Source organism: Antennarius striatus, chromosome 13 (genome assembly GCF_040054535.1).
Source record: "Antennarius striatus isolate MH-2024 chromosome 13, ASM4005453v1, whole genome shotgun sequence".
In the NCBI taxonomy this organism is placed as follows: Eukaryota; Metazoa; Chordata; class Actinopteri; order Lophiiformes; family Antennariidae; genus Antennarius; species Antennarius striatus.
In genome coordinates this window covers 14,873,715-14,887,500 of record NC_090788.1, presented here as the reverse complement: position 1 = coordinate 14,887,500, position 13,786 = coordinate 14,873,715, and the positions used below count along the sequence as shown (strand labels likewise).

Genomic DNA, 13,786 nt, shown 5'->3' with positions numbered 1-13,786 from the left:
AAGTTACGTTACATATTCATAATTATGAAGTGGATGTGTTCATAACTTTGGGCCATATTTAATAGCAATGCATCTTTGGATTTTTTTGGGTAAATTTAAGCAAATCGGCAGTAGATGATCTCAGTGTCGACTGAGGACAATTATGTAGCGAATTAGCAATGTAGCCAGGTCCTAGACCATTTAGAGCTCAGTGTAATGTCTACATGTTACAGGAAGAGCCAATGCAGGGCATATAAAACCACTGTTTCTCTACTTTTATCTGATGACTGGTCTTCCTGTTGTTAATTAAATGAAAATGATTCCCTGATTCTAACAGGGCCATAAGGCATCTTGATGGCAAAGAGTACAGAGGCAGGCCCTTGGTGGTCGAGGAGTCTCGCGCACGCCCACCAAACTCCACTAAAGTGTTTGTGGGGAACATCAGTGCGACATGTTCAGCAGATGACTTGCATGGACTGTTCTCAACCTTTGGAAGAGTTTTAGACTGTGATAAAGTCAAAGGTGAGTCAGAGTGTTCATTTCAAAACTGTAACCCTTTGATGGCAAAAAAAAATACCATATTACCCCCATTTGTTGATTGTTGTGTTTAAGGTACCCCTTCTCAACTTCAGCTATATCGTAAAGAAAGTTTGAAACAATAGGTTCATATTTTGACTTTGCATTACTTACTGAATGGAATTGCTTGATGGAATAAATGTTGAAAGTTAACTATTCCCTTTTTTGGTTTTTTTATTCCAGTTTGAAAATCATTGAGTTAGAAATCCACTCACGGAACACTGACCAATTAGTAAAACTGATGCAACAGAAATATTAAAATTTTAGATTAGATGTCTGACTTTGTATTGGACTGAAAAAATATCCCCTGACAATGTATGTAACAGTAATCTTGTCAGAGTACAAAGCTTCAAAGTTATCAAGACAACTGGACGTAGACAGTTGTCTTGATAGGCTCATTTGAAGTCAGTAATAATGACCAAATTATAATGAAAGTGTTATTTGATTTCTTTTTATTTTAAAAGTATGTTCACATATATGCATCCCTGTACTCTACAGCCAGGTTATGCTCAAATGTTGGCTATGCCTTTGTACACATGGAGAGGAAGGAAGAGGCCCTGGCAGCTATTGAGGCACTCAACGGGACCATGTACAAGGGACGTCAGCTTGCAGTCGAGCTGTCCAAAGCCCAGCCTTTAATCAACCAACTTGTAACGTCTGGAAATTCAGGTGTGACTTGCAGAGATGACACGTCCTTTTTATTTACAGAGCTTCACATGCACAGCAATTCATTTCCATGTTCTTATGTTTTCTGCTTTTTTCTCCTTGCAGGTGGTCTTCTTCCAAGGCCTCCTCCATCATTAGAGCACCACCAGAGCCAAGCAGCTGTGCTAGCAGCAGCAGCAGCAGCTGCAGCTGGACTGCCCATACAAGTGAGTGAAAACTGTCTTGAAAAACTGCTGGCTGTAAATTAGCCTTTGAAAACTGAGACATCTACAGAAAAACAATCTCACTCAATTTATGAACTACCACAGGCATTGAGTTGTAAACCTCTTCTCAACCTAATCATTGATTAAAATAGGCTTTGGGCTAGTTAGGATAAGAGTATTCACACAGTTGCTATATAGTGACTTGATTCAAAATGTTAAGTGTCTGCTCTTGAATTGCAGGTTCAACAAAGTGTTCATAACTCATTCTACAACACCACATCCTTTGACCCCACCTACGCTGCTTTAAAAGGCATTACAAGCGCTAAAGGTGCAGATGGGGTTATATACGGTGCGCTTGCCAGCCAAGTGTATGGAACTGTTGCTGACCAGGTGTATCAGGATATGGCCAATCACAACTCTGAAGCTAGTGTCGCTGTTGAAGAAGTGGAGCCACAGTCTGGACCAGATCCCACAACACTTTTCGAGGCAGCGAGAGCCAAGTTTTTTCAGGAGGGACAGAAGGTCTTTTAAAACTTTATTGATTAATCTAGAATCCTTTCTTTCCATTTTTTTGTATTTTCCAGTTTTTATGTACGTTTTTAAGTATTTTAAAAAAAAAATCCTATTTCAGGTCCTAGCAGAGCAGCAGGCAGGGAGAAAGACAACAACTTCAGAAAGCGAACGAGATCGCAGCCCGATCAGAGGGAACCGTGCCCCCCTTCTCCCAGACCCTGTTCCCGGTTCCTTTGCTCAGATACGACCCAAACGTAGAGCCCTTCTGCCGACACCACCAGGAGGACCCGAAGAGCCCCCAGCGCCTCCAAGCAATCCTGAAGGATCAGATCCTGTTGCGAGGTACACATAATGCATTTTATTATAGCAGAGTATGAAAAATCATATTTATCCTGCTCATATTTGCACATATAATTCGAAAGGTTTGTCTTCACAGAACTGATAATTTATAAAAATGAGTAGTGACAACATTAAACTCTGGAAAATCCACCTTTATCTTACCTGTGATGTTTAACTAATACTTTGTTTCTTCTCCAGGTCTTACTCAGAGTACTACCAGCAAATGCATCAATATCAGCAGTATCAACATTATCAGCAACAGTACCAGTACCTCCAGTATGCCTACACCAATCCCCCTCCTCCACCACCACCACCTCCACCAGCCACCACACAAGCACAGGCCTCCACCACTGCTACCGCACCTCCTGGAACGTACTCGGCACCCCCAACCTATGCCGCATCAGGAGACTATGCTGCCCCAGGAACATATGACACGACAGGAAGTTACGACACCTCGGTGGGGAGCTACAGTGCTGCAACGGGGAACTACGATGCCTCATCAGGGAGCTATGACTCATCTGGAGGCTATGGGGCAGCAGGAGCATATGATTCATCTGGAGCTTACACTGCAGCGGGAAGCTACTCCACATCCACACCGTATGAGCAGACACCTGCACACGGGCAACCCATGCCCCCTCGCCATGATTACCCTTATAACACGCCAGAACCCCCTTATCGATAGTCCCACCCCCAAACACTCGTTCCACATGGCAGATGTGTGTATGCGTGTGTGCGTGTGTGTGTGCGCATTATTTACTCAAGGGACAGTTTAAAGATGGAATAGCAGAGAGGGAGCAACTTTGTAAATTGAATGTGCTTAAATCTGAAGCGCCACCCCTTTACTACATCTTAACCTTGTTGCTTACTAGCGTTCCTGTTGCTGATGGTTTTAAATGGACAAATTATTAATTAGTCTTTGGAGAAGCCGGGAGTGTAATTATTTAAAACGGTTTTAGAGGCACCGCTGATTCTTTGTTGAAGGTTAAAGAAGCTGAAATGTTCTTTGGACAAGGTTAAACTCAGAGCCTAGGGTAGGATCTCATCTTATGTCTGAACTGAATCAAGACCTTTTATATCTACAAAAAGGATGTGAAAAATAAGCTGATTTTTTCCAATGAAATTGCGTAGTACCAGGACTGGATAACATCCTCTGCATGGTTACATTTCAGGTGGGCACAGTATCAAAACTACGTTGTCAAACAATTACAACAGATTCACAACTGTACTGGCAAAAAGAGACATACATGTGACAATTAGGCCTCATTTCTACTTTCGCTTCTAACCTAGTAGCACCTTCTGTGGAGTCTAATTTGGCTGGGATATGAGTGGTGCATCAGAGTTTTGATTTGACAAATTAATACTTCGGTAAAGATTGAGAATGTTGACCGTTGTTGACCAGATCATCAGTGTGTTTCAATCCAATGTTTAAAAGCTGTCAGTTTGTGCCATTCATGGTAAAATATTTGTCCCTCTGAATGAGGGGTACTAAAAGTCTGATATTGTGAAAATCTGTTACAATTGGGTTCTTTGATTCTGCTTTAATGTTACAGCATGGCCTCCATGTTTTCAGAATGTAGAGAAGTGGTTGGTGCAGGCCTGGGAATTTTTTTTTCTTTTTTCTTTCTAATGGATGCTCCACTAGTGAAAGTCAGTCAAGTCAACATTTGATATGACTTTGTAGACATTTTCAGCCATTTGAGTTGGATTATATAGCTCTCATGTCGTCTGGAGTTTTTTCCAGTAAGTCGTCTTTTATTTTCTTGCTCAACCAGGATGTTTCTGAGCAGAACAAATAGAAATGAGTGTAATCCCTCAATTGTTGAATACGCCCTGTATTAGTTTTTATTTGAAGGCCAATGTTTTTCCCCAAAGAAACAGAAGTCATTTAGTCAGTTAGTGATTAGCTTGTGGCCACAGGGTAATGGTCGCCCATGTTTTGTATTAGAATTTGGAAGTTTGATGTAGCGTGTTGGTGCGGTTTCTGTCCAGCACTGTGATACATGCTACAATAAATAAGAATACATCAATTCCTTTCAGTAACGTACAAATGTCATCAGTATAAATGCAGCTTTTTGTCTTGTTTCCTGTTTCAGTTTAAAATTAAAAGCCCTCTAGCATTTTATTGGACAGAAATACACAGATTTTGTGTCAAGACTTTTATTTTGAAAGTAGCCGGAATATTTTTGACTTGCAAGGCTCCCACACTCTTGAAATTTAGCTTCTCCTAAATATTTAGACCAGCCAAAACACAAGATACTGACATCTGATTTAAAAAGAAAATGACAGATTTGTAATTGTCATTTGAAATGCGCAAGTTCTATATATTTTCAGGGAGAAAATAAGAATTTTTTTTCCAAATTAGTTGTTCTAAGTCAATGGTGTTAAAAGGAATTGTAGTAACTGGTGATCAAATTCCAAGTTTGTTTTTGACACAGCTTCTCTTCTAGTCCCATCAGCGGCGATCATATCTCTGCTCAAATGAGAAACTTTTGGTAATTTTTGGAGGGAAAGTTGAGGTTCTTGTCATACCAGAGTATATACAACTGATACTCCTGTACATATTTGTAAAATACCCTTATTTTAAACTGAAAAAGTAATGCCGACCAACATTTGGTTGAATGGTAAGAAGATTTACTGTTTATATTTAGATGAAGTGATTGTATTTCTTCTGAAATGGTTGGAAATGGCCAATGTGACAGTTGAGTTATGCTGGTATGCATGGAAAGGGCTAGAAAGATAACTTGAGTGGTGGATGTGGTGGCCTGAAACTTTGAAACTGCATATAATTTGAAAAGAAAGACCAGGGGTTCAGTTTGAGTTTAGTACAGGAGCGGTTTGCTGATGTATATAGCGTGTGGTTATCGACAATGACAATGAGTTTTTGGTGCAGTGGGTGAAAGTCATGGTTGTTTTGGATGAAGCAAATCTGGATGCCCCCCCCCCCGAGCAGCAGTGAGAAGGGCCAACGATGTTTCCTTCTTCTTTACACAGAAACTCACACCTCATTTTGACACAGAATTAATGGCTGCGTTCTTACCACACCTAGACAATCCCACACGTCTACTTACGTGTATGCTGAATGGATTCATTGCATTATTGATGTAAAACAAGTTTACAAGTGCAAAATGATACTAATGCAGACCTATTTCCACCTTTTATTTTATGTGACTTACAGAAGTTGTGGCATTGGTGATTGTACCACTCTCCAGTTACATTTTTTCCCACAATCGTCACCTCAGTTGGTAGTGTTTCATTAGGATGAAGTTACACATAGCCTCTAAATTTCCACATTATCCTCCTCCATATGAACTGTTAGTTGCATGCATTGTTGTTGCTGCTGCTCCAGCCACCTTCTTCCTCTTGCTGATTATTGCAGCTAGAGTGGGAGGGAGCCAAACTGAGCCCTTGCCCTGGACGTACGCCACACGCAGCTGTAGCGTGGGATGGGGAAAACAGCAGCGTTAGGCCTGAAAATGCTGTGGACGATGGTGTGTCCCCCCCTCTAAGGTAAACACTCAGACCACACACTGCCCCTCCCCGAAACAAGCGTACACACTTACAGTCATACACCCATACAGATAAACTTGTGCCCTTCCTATACCTTACATGTCTTCAAGGATTTTTTTTAAGGAGTTCCGATTTTTCGAAATGGATCCCCAGATGTTTTTTTTTCTTTTCCTAGTTTTTGGGAGCTGTCCTTTTTCCCTGCTTTTGATCAGTCTGTATTTTTAACCAAGCATATCCTGCTCATACATTCCTGCCCCTGACAGACTGAACACAGGTGCACACACACAAACACACACACACGCAAGTTTGAGGACATGTCTTTGAGTCCAAACCTGAAGCCCTTCTGATGCAGTCCATGTTAGTACATCCTGTATCTAACAGTCCATCATTCACCAGTACCAGCAGCCAGAGCCGGAGGTGGGACATTTAGGTTGTTTTAGTTTTTGTAAAAGTGCCCCTGGGGCCACTTTGGGGTCAAATGCCTTGCTTAAGAGCACATCTCTAGGCCCTTCATTTCAGAGTTGAATAACCTGGCTCAGGATCGGTTGCTGGTTCAACGCTCAACTCCCCTTGTCCCCAAAACAATTTTTGATGCCACATCCAACTTGTATGAATGAACACAAATATTTTGTTTTAAATTACCTTTTTGTCCCAAGTTCCTGGAAATGTTTAATTATCATTAAATAAATTCCAACTGAACTGTAGCTTCTGTGTGAATATTTGAATCAGTCAAATTTTGTTTGTGTTTCATATACTGAATCTTTTTAAAATGCTCAGGATTATTGAGTGACTAAGACGTCAGCATCAAATGACATTTTATTCCATTTTCCTCCAAAAACATCAATCTATGCCTTTCAGATAAAAACAGAAATTTAATAAGCCAGACCTTTTGATAAATCAATTACTTTGATATACAAAAATAAAAGAATATGAGAAAAAAATGGAGATATGGAAAGTCACTCCCAGCTAACAAGACATTTTCATGGACACTGCTGAGTTTCATGGCCTCAACAACAATTAAACATTTACAGATAGACACTAGAGAAGTGAGTGAATCCAGAGACTGCAGAATACACGATACAGAGGTAATTCAATGAGACAGACTGTTTTTTGTAAATGAACGAAGGGTAGAGTGGGAAATGCATAGAAATCATGCCCCTTTCCCTGACATTATGATATGTAAATGCAGTACCCTGGTAATTTGTAAGTCTGGTTTCCAGACACCAGAGCAGTGTGAAGTAGCTGCAGTGATGAATGTCAATCTGAGCATCTGCACCCAATTTGGACAGTAAAGGCTCCTCTTGTTACATCCCGCTTCAAAGTCGGATGTATCAAGAGGTGGATGTGACTGAGAACATGTGACTGCATTGGTTGTTTGTCTTCTAATATGGTATACAATGGGAAAAACCCTTTGTTGTCATTACATTTTGAGTTACATGTTATTGCAGTGGAGGTAACAGAAGTATGGTGTGTTGAATAGTAAAGTAGATGGTCATTTTTACATCACGCTTCAAAGCGGTGATGTACAGTAATTGTCAGTGTTTGTGTGTTTGTTCATCCGTCCGTTCGTATATCTACCAAATATCTTCGCAAACGTTGCAGATATAAAGATAAAACAAAAAGCGCATTACTCGGGCTGCAAAGGGGGTGAAAATGAGATGATGACCTTGACCTTGAGAAAACTAGGTCAAGGTCAAATTTCAACTTTTGTACACTCAAGAACCGATAAGATAGAATGACAAGGGAGCAGGCCAATGTAAGACTATAGATCAAAGCTAGTGCTTTGATCAATGCCAGTAGGTCATAGCACTAGTTTTGATCTTTGACTTACACAAGGTCAGGATAAACTTTTGAATTCAGGGGTGTCGTGGGATGTTGCAGTCTGTGACTGCATTGGTTCTTGTTTATAGAATTTGATTCTCTAAATAGTTCAAGACTTGTGTACCACATCATTAAAAATAATGGAAGGGAAGCATATAATTCTAAACACATGTTAACATTTTTACCGGTAGGGTTGTTCGACCTTTCACATTGTTTTACAGAATTTCAGAGAAATTGTAGTTGTGTCTGCCTTCTCTCAAATAGAATAAAACAGGGTCTCTGATTGATTTGATTACAGTAATTCATTAATTTTGGTTACATATGAGGAGTTCTAGAAAGATCAAGTTTTTTCAATGTAATTAATTTTGGCTCCTTTGAGCACAGCAAACGTACACTCTCGTTGCATTCTATTGGGGAAGGCAGACATCTTCCAATGTAGACGGTTTAATACTTACAAGTACGAGCAAACACATTATTGATTTATAGTGTGTTTTTTAGGACCAATTACTCATCATTAAATGTGTTCACAAAAGTAATAGCGTACACAGATGTGTCATAGAGATTCTATATTTTGTAGGAAAGACATTTTACCCATCTGTACAATTAACAGTGGGTTTTAAAATGTCTTTGATCACAGAACCCATTGTCCAAGCTTATACAGTACACATTTGGGCATGGTTTTCCAGGGTTGCTTCGATTGAACTGATATTTCCGGGTTTGGTTTCTTGAAATCAGTGTATTTTAGGGGAATGACTGGGTGAACTCGTCCAGTTGATGGCAACAGACAGGACACAACTGGGCAAGCTTAAAAACACCACACAATATAGACCAGAATGAATGCATATTACAGTACTTTTGACTTTCAACCACAACCCTCAAATGATGTTGCTGGCATAGTATGAAAAAGGAGCAAGCATTCAAACACAGATTGGAAAATAGCAACGCTTTAATAAAGAGCGATTTTACAAGACTGCAATGTTTAGCTAGCTAGGTGATAACTGGCATTGACATCCATTGTGTTTTACAAAGAAGCAGTTATGGTAACTGGGTTTGAAGTTTGATGGGTTACTTGCAAGATGCATTACTGCATGCGAGGCAGCCTTCAAACAGTTACGGAACCCACATTGTAAAACAGTTGATTATGAATGTCAATGAACATTAATGTCAAGAGGTAAGTAAAAAAGAAATCTCATGAAAAAAGTTCCTTAACATTTTTCAAACACACCGGTAAGTGAGAGTTCACACAATGGTCATGCTTTTACCAGGCACACAAGCCAATAAAAAGACGACACTTAATCATGCAAAAAAGACCTTTTTCTCTAAAATTAAAACAACAAAAAGTCCTTTTGAGTACTGATATCATCCATTCGTAGTGACCTTGAATAAGAAGAAGCTGCGCTTGGACGATGACTTTGGTGCAAAAAAATGTTCCTGTTTCGAAGAGGACAGACCCTGTCCTGTCCACTTCCTTGATGAAGACACTCTTGGTATAGACCAGTTGTGATAGTTTACCCTTGACTTCCCCCACTCGCCACCCTCTTCCTCCACAAGATGGACAAAAACATCACAAATATCAAACCTGCCCACCCACCCACCCTTCCCTGGATGATGACACCTTCAAAATACAACCATTCAAACACGGACACAGCAATAAATTGTCCCACGTACAGTACGTCATCCAATGGGGCTTCGATCACTTTACAGAGACCACGTCTAAAAACACATGAACGGCATTACCTATATACAGAGGACACAGTAACAGTCAAGAAGTTGGCCCAGGATGGATTAAGCTGCATTGTGGGAGCGACGTGAACAATGAAAAGAGCATTCTGCTCACGGATAAAGACAAACCACTGTAACAACGAGCAATGGAGGAGGGTGAAAATTTTCCAAAAGAGATATCCAAATGTCATTTTGGCCTCTAAGTTAGAAACATCAGAGAACATCTATCTGCTTGGTGAGGACTGACATCTTGCTCTGCTGTTTGTAAGTTGTAGCATCTGGGAGATTATTTTTGTCTGTTTAGCAACTAAACATCGAATTCTTGTAGTTTTGCTCGGAATCGCCAGCACTTGCTGCTCCAATGTCTCAAAAGGTTTGCCTCAGTTCCTTGTTGGGATTCCTGGTCCAATTTGTTTTATTTCCATGTTTTGTTTTCCACAGACGAGTGGTCCTCAGGCCACCTTACTTTAACGTTGGGTTGGACAGACACAGTTACAGTAACACTGCTAAGTTAGTACTCTATTAACTCATCTCTAACCGAGGAACATGACCCTGTATATCTCTATGAGAAGGCATTTGCACGCAAACACACATACAGTACATGTACATAGAACAGACATAATAGAAAACAACTTCATCCCCAATCAATTATTGCCCCTTTCAACTGTACATCCCAGCAATGATTTTTGTGCAGCAGAGCGTCCCCTCCTTGAAGGTTTGTGCTATATATGTCGTCTGTCTGTGGGTCTAACTTGACCTTGGATCTACCAGAAAAGACACATTAACATTTAACGCCTTATTAAGCCTCCTGCCTGTAATTATGCTTGAATATGTATGCTGTAACTGAAGGCTTGTGATAGACAGACTTCACCTTAGTTGCTTTTTGACAGTTGTGACTTCTCCAATTGACCCTTAGCTGCCCTGTCCTTCAATGTTAATACTACATAAACCAATCTCTTGTTAACAATTTTTGAATTCCATCAAATGGAGGTGAGATTTACTGTATCTTACTCTAGTTTCTCTATGTGTATAGGACTTAACAGGTGACTACTTTTGGACAGGATAAAAGCTAAGGGCAGGGAGAACATCATGCTTTTGGGAGTAGAATTGTCTGGACTGAAAATTGCCCCTTGAAATAATTTCCAGTCATCTCTCTACCTCAGTGCATTTTGACTACTTTTAGAGCAGTATAAGTATAACAGAACAGGTTAGAAATAACAAATAGAAAAACAGCATTCTGTACAGAAACCTGATGTGGACAAACAATAAGTACGATACAACAAGACAGCAGGAAACAGTTTCTTAACTACAGATGTGTAGGAAAGGATGTGACAAGATTGCATGATATTGCACAGCTGTATAGGAGCAAAGAAAGAACAAAATACACAGTGTGTACAGCACGTCACCCAAGTTAGCAAAGTTAGTGTAAGAGGTTTACATCCAAATGCGATGCCTGGGTCTGGCTCAGTGCTTTCATCAGTTAGTTCCAGTGCAGTAACACATTGGTACCTGGCAACACAGCAGTGACATCAGGTACCAAAAGGGAAACTCATTACATACCCCACACAGCCACATTAATCCACACGCATACACACATGTGCCTGCAAAAATGATCGTTCCACACAGGATTCTTAATGTGACATTGGCAATTAAGAACAAATTGTAGATCAAGACTTAAAAACAGTAATGTTGATGCAACACATAAAAATGTAGAAAAACACACACACACATAGACACATTCAAATCAATGACATCTGACATCAGGTGATGGGTGACAGGCAACAGGGAAACCAATCTAATCAAGATGCTAAAATTACCTACACACACATACACCCTTGGCAAAGTTCACATTGAGTAAAGTGCCAGCAAACAATCCAATCAGAGAAAGAGACGTGTCCTGCGAGTTTGATTCCGCCGTGTGATGAAGAGGGAAGTTTTTCTATACAGGTAACTATCAGAATGAGGAGATCAAGAAGTGGCAATAGAGCTTCTGCACTTTCATAGAGCTGTCAGTCTGTAACGTTATCTCAGGTTTGAATTTGCAAGTCAAACAGGATGAGTGGGGTCGATGAGGGGCCTCTGGTGCCCCAGCACAATAGATTCAAAGACAGAGATACCAGTAGCATCATGTTGTGAGGAGACGAGATAGAGGGCCAGGCGAGATGGAAGCAGACATCGGCATTTCCTCTCCTATCCATTCCCGCTCGTCCTCTCTCCTTCTTCCTTCCCCTCTCTGTTGTTTTCTTTCTTCCTCCAGCACTGGATTTGGTGCTGGATTTGTTTTCTTCGACTCTTTCTCCCCATGTCTTCTCACCTTCTCTCACTTGGCTTTGCTGCCATGGTTACATGGTTAACATCTCTACATGAAGTGCATCTGCAGAGGATATGAAGGGAGCAGGAAATGGAGGGTAATTTGGGTCAACAAAACATCTCATCTAGTGTTCAGGAATCTATTGTTGAGCATGTTACCTGCCTTAATGCCATAAAAAACTGCTTCTCAGTAAGCACGAGTGTTCAGTAAACAATTGCATTTCACAGTCATGTTTTCAATAACTGGTCAAAATACTAGATTGTTAGCATGATAGATTTGTAGCTGCATCCTTGCTTCAACTCAATTTAAAAACCATTGTCCCCAAGAGGCAATTGGATAAACATAAAGCAGGACAGTTTTAGAATGACCTGACAACACATTTCATTGACATTTTGAACAAGACTTGTCATTGTTTAGAATGGCTGTGAAGTTAGATGTAGAAGTATGTGTGCTTTTTGTCTTCTTATGTTTTCCATCTATGATGTCCATTCCAGATAGTTTGTGGTTACATAATTAAATTTGCTGTTAATGTTATCCCCTGTTTTATTCAATTTGCCTTGCCTCTGTCTAGTTTGTCATTTAAGTAGCTGAAGATAACTACCTGTAGCTCTGTAACTACAATGGAAAGCTTTCCAAAATATGAATGTGAGAGCAGCCCTAATATTTTGTTACTCTATTGGTTTGTTTGTTTTTTGTCTTGTCTGTATGTATTCTCATAGTTTCACCCCATGTAAGGGGGTCAACTTTTTATGAGATCAATGCTTATTTTAGTCTTGCAGGAAAATCTTTTAAATATTTTAATGCGTGCATGTGACCATCACCAGTCCTCTCTGGGAAATCAATTGTCAGTCTTTATTAGAATTTCCTATTGTGAGCCAGAGAGATAGGTGCTGCACCTCTCTGTGAGTTAAGGGGGAAAGCAAAAGGAGACAGGGAGAGAAAACATAAACAATGGATAGACAGGCAGTGCTGTTGGAGTGAAAAAGGTTTAGGCTGTTTTATTATATCTAAGAACTGATACCTTAATACCAATGTTATAAAACACCAGATTAGTGGAGGTCCTGACAGTATAGAATAGGCCACCAGAAGAAAACAGTGTGGGAGGAAGATAGAGGGCATAAGATTGTGATGTCTAAAGTGAGACTCATCACATTCTGACGGGATCCAATGGTTCTCAATAACTGGACTCGACAGTAGCTTGTAAGCCCTGAACCAACATGCATGTGTGATGGAAACCAACACCCAGATAGGCTACTAGAACCCAACAGGGCTACGCTAGCTGAGTACCCCCAACTCTGTCAGCCAGGGGCATCCAGAAGCCATCACCCGAAGAGCCACCAGGGGCACTGAGAACCACGTAGACCCAGAGACCCAGAGGAAGCAGTAGCCGTCATCGCCAGGACACACGGGACAGGCCCCAGGGGCACTGGCAAGTCCTTGAAAAGTCTTTATTGTTGGCTTGTATTAAGCAGGCATCATATTTATGTGTGCAAACAACAAAGAAAGCTACGTGTTGTACATAGAGTACACTGTAGTTTTTATGTACATGTGATACCTGTGTCCCCGGGATAGGCCCAAAGGGATTGGCGGGTCTCAGGACTGGCTGGTTGTACATGACAGGCTGGGGAGGCATCATGGGAACGCCACCCATCTGATGACTCATTTGAGGAGGGAGCTGGTCAGAGGGCAGGTTGAGACCAGGGGGGGAATACAGGGAGCAGACATAACGGCATGGAAGCAGAGACATAAAGTCAGGTCTAGAACAGGACCATTACAACATGCTACAAATGTTCTGATGTGAGACTGCTCTTTACCATTCCATATACAGGCACTTGGGGTGTTGTCATAGGAAAAGCCACTGGTGCTGGAGCCTGTAGACAAAAAGGGGAGGACATCTTTGCAAACAGCATCCTGATACTCGGCTTCATATCTATCTCATTATAGATGTCCCTCAAACAAAATCACAAGTCTTGACATTCTCATTTGCATGTAGTAACAAAAATAGGTGAAATATTTAGCAGTGATGAATTGAGATACAAAATTATCAGCCTGGAGCAGCCACAAGGGATGAAACAATGCCAAAACACCAGAATTATGATAATTCATGTTCCATGCATTACAAACTAAGTAATAAATATGCCACAGGCAT

General features: G+C 40.7%; 2 protein-coding genes across 10 annotated transcripts in view; one reads left to right on the top strand and one right to left on the bottom strand.

The window, feature by feature from the left end:
* rbm14a (RNA binding motif protein 14a) overlaps positions 1 to 13,786 on the top strand; it is a 21,875-nt gene that overhangs the window by 1,980 nt on the left and 6,109 nt on the right. For 3 of the 6 annotated variants that reach the window (XR_011037900.1, XR_011037899.1, XR_011037898.1), the window contains exons 3-8: positions 317 to 501; positions 1,054 to 1,224; positions 1,327 to 1,427; positions 1,665 to 1,946; positions 2,056 to 2,279; positions 2,475 to 5,783. Coding sequence is in view for 3 of the 6 variants with exons in the window: in XM_068332087.1 (XP_068188188.1) it covers positions 317 to 501; positions 1,054 to 1,224; positions 1,327 to 1,427; positions 1,665 to 1,946; positions 2,056 to 2,279; positions 2,475 to 2,958 (1,447 nt within the window). In the remaining 3 variants the exon portion in view is untranslated. Of the gene's footprint in view, positions 1 to 316; positions 502 to 1,053; positions 1,225 to 1,326; positions 1,428 to 1,664; positions 1,947 to 2,055; positions 2,280 to 2,474; positions 6,481 to 13,786 lie in introns of those variants that run through there. The other 3 variants (XM_068332087.1, XM_068332088.1, XM_068332090.1) reach the window with 2 other exon arrangements.
* LOC137606700 (phosphatidylinositol-binding clathrin assembly protein-like) overlaps positions 9,210 to 13,786 on the bottom strand; it is a 23,814-nt gene continuing 19,237 nt past the window's right edge. For 3 of the 4 annotated variants that reach the window (XM_068332083.1, XM_068332084.1, XM_068332085.1), the window contains 2 exons: positions 13,452 to 13,508; positions 9,210 to 13,312 (listed from right to left, as the gene is read on the bottom strand). In XM_068332083.1, coding sequence (XP_068188184.1) covers positions 13,028 to 13,312; positions 13,452 to 13,508 — 342 coding nt within the window. In that variant the 3' untranslated portion in view covers positions 9,210 to 13,027. The remainder of the gene's footprint in view (positions 13,313 to 13,451; positions 13,509 to 13,786) is intronic. The other variant, XM_068332086.1, reaches the window with a different exon arrangement.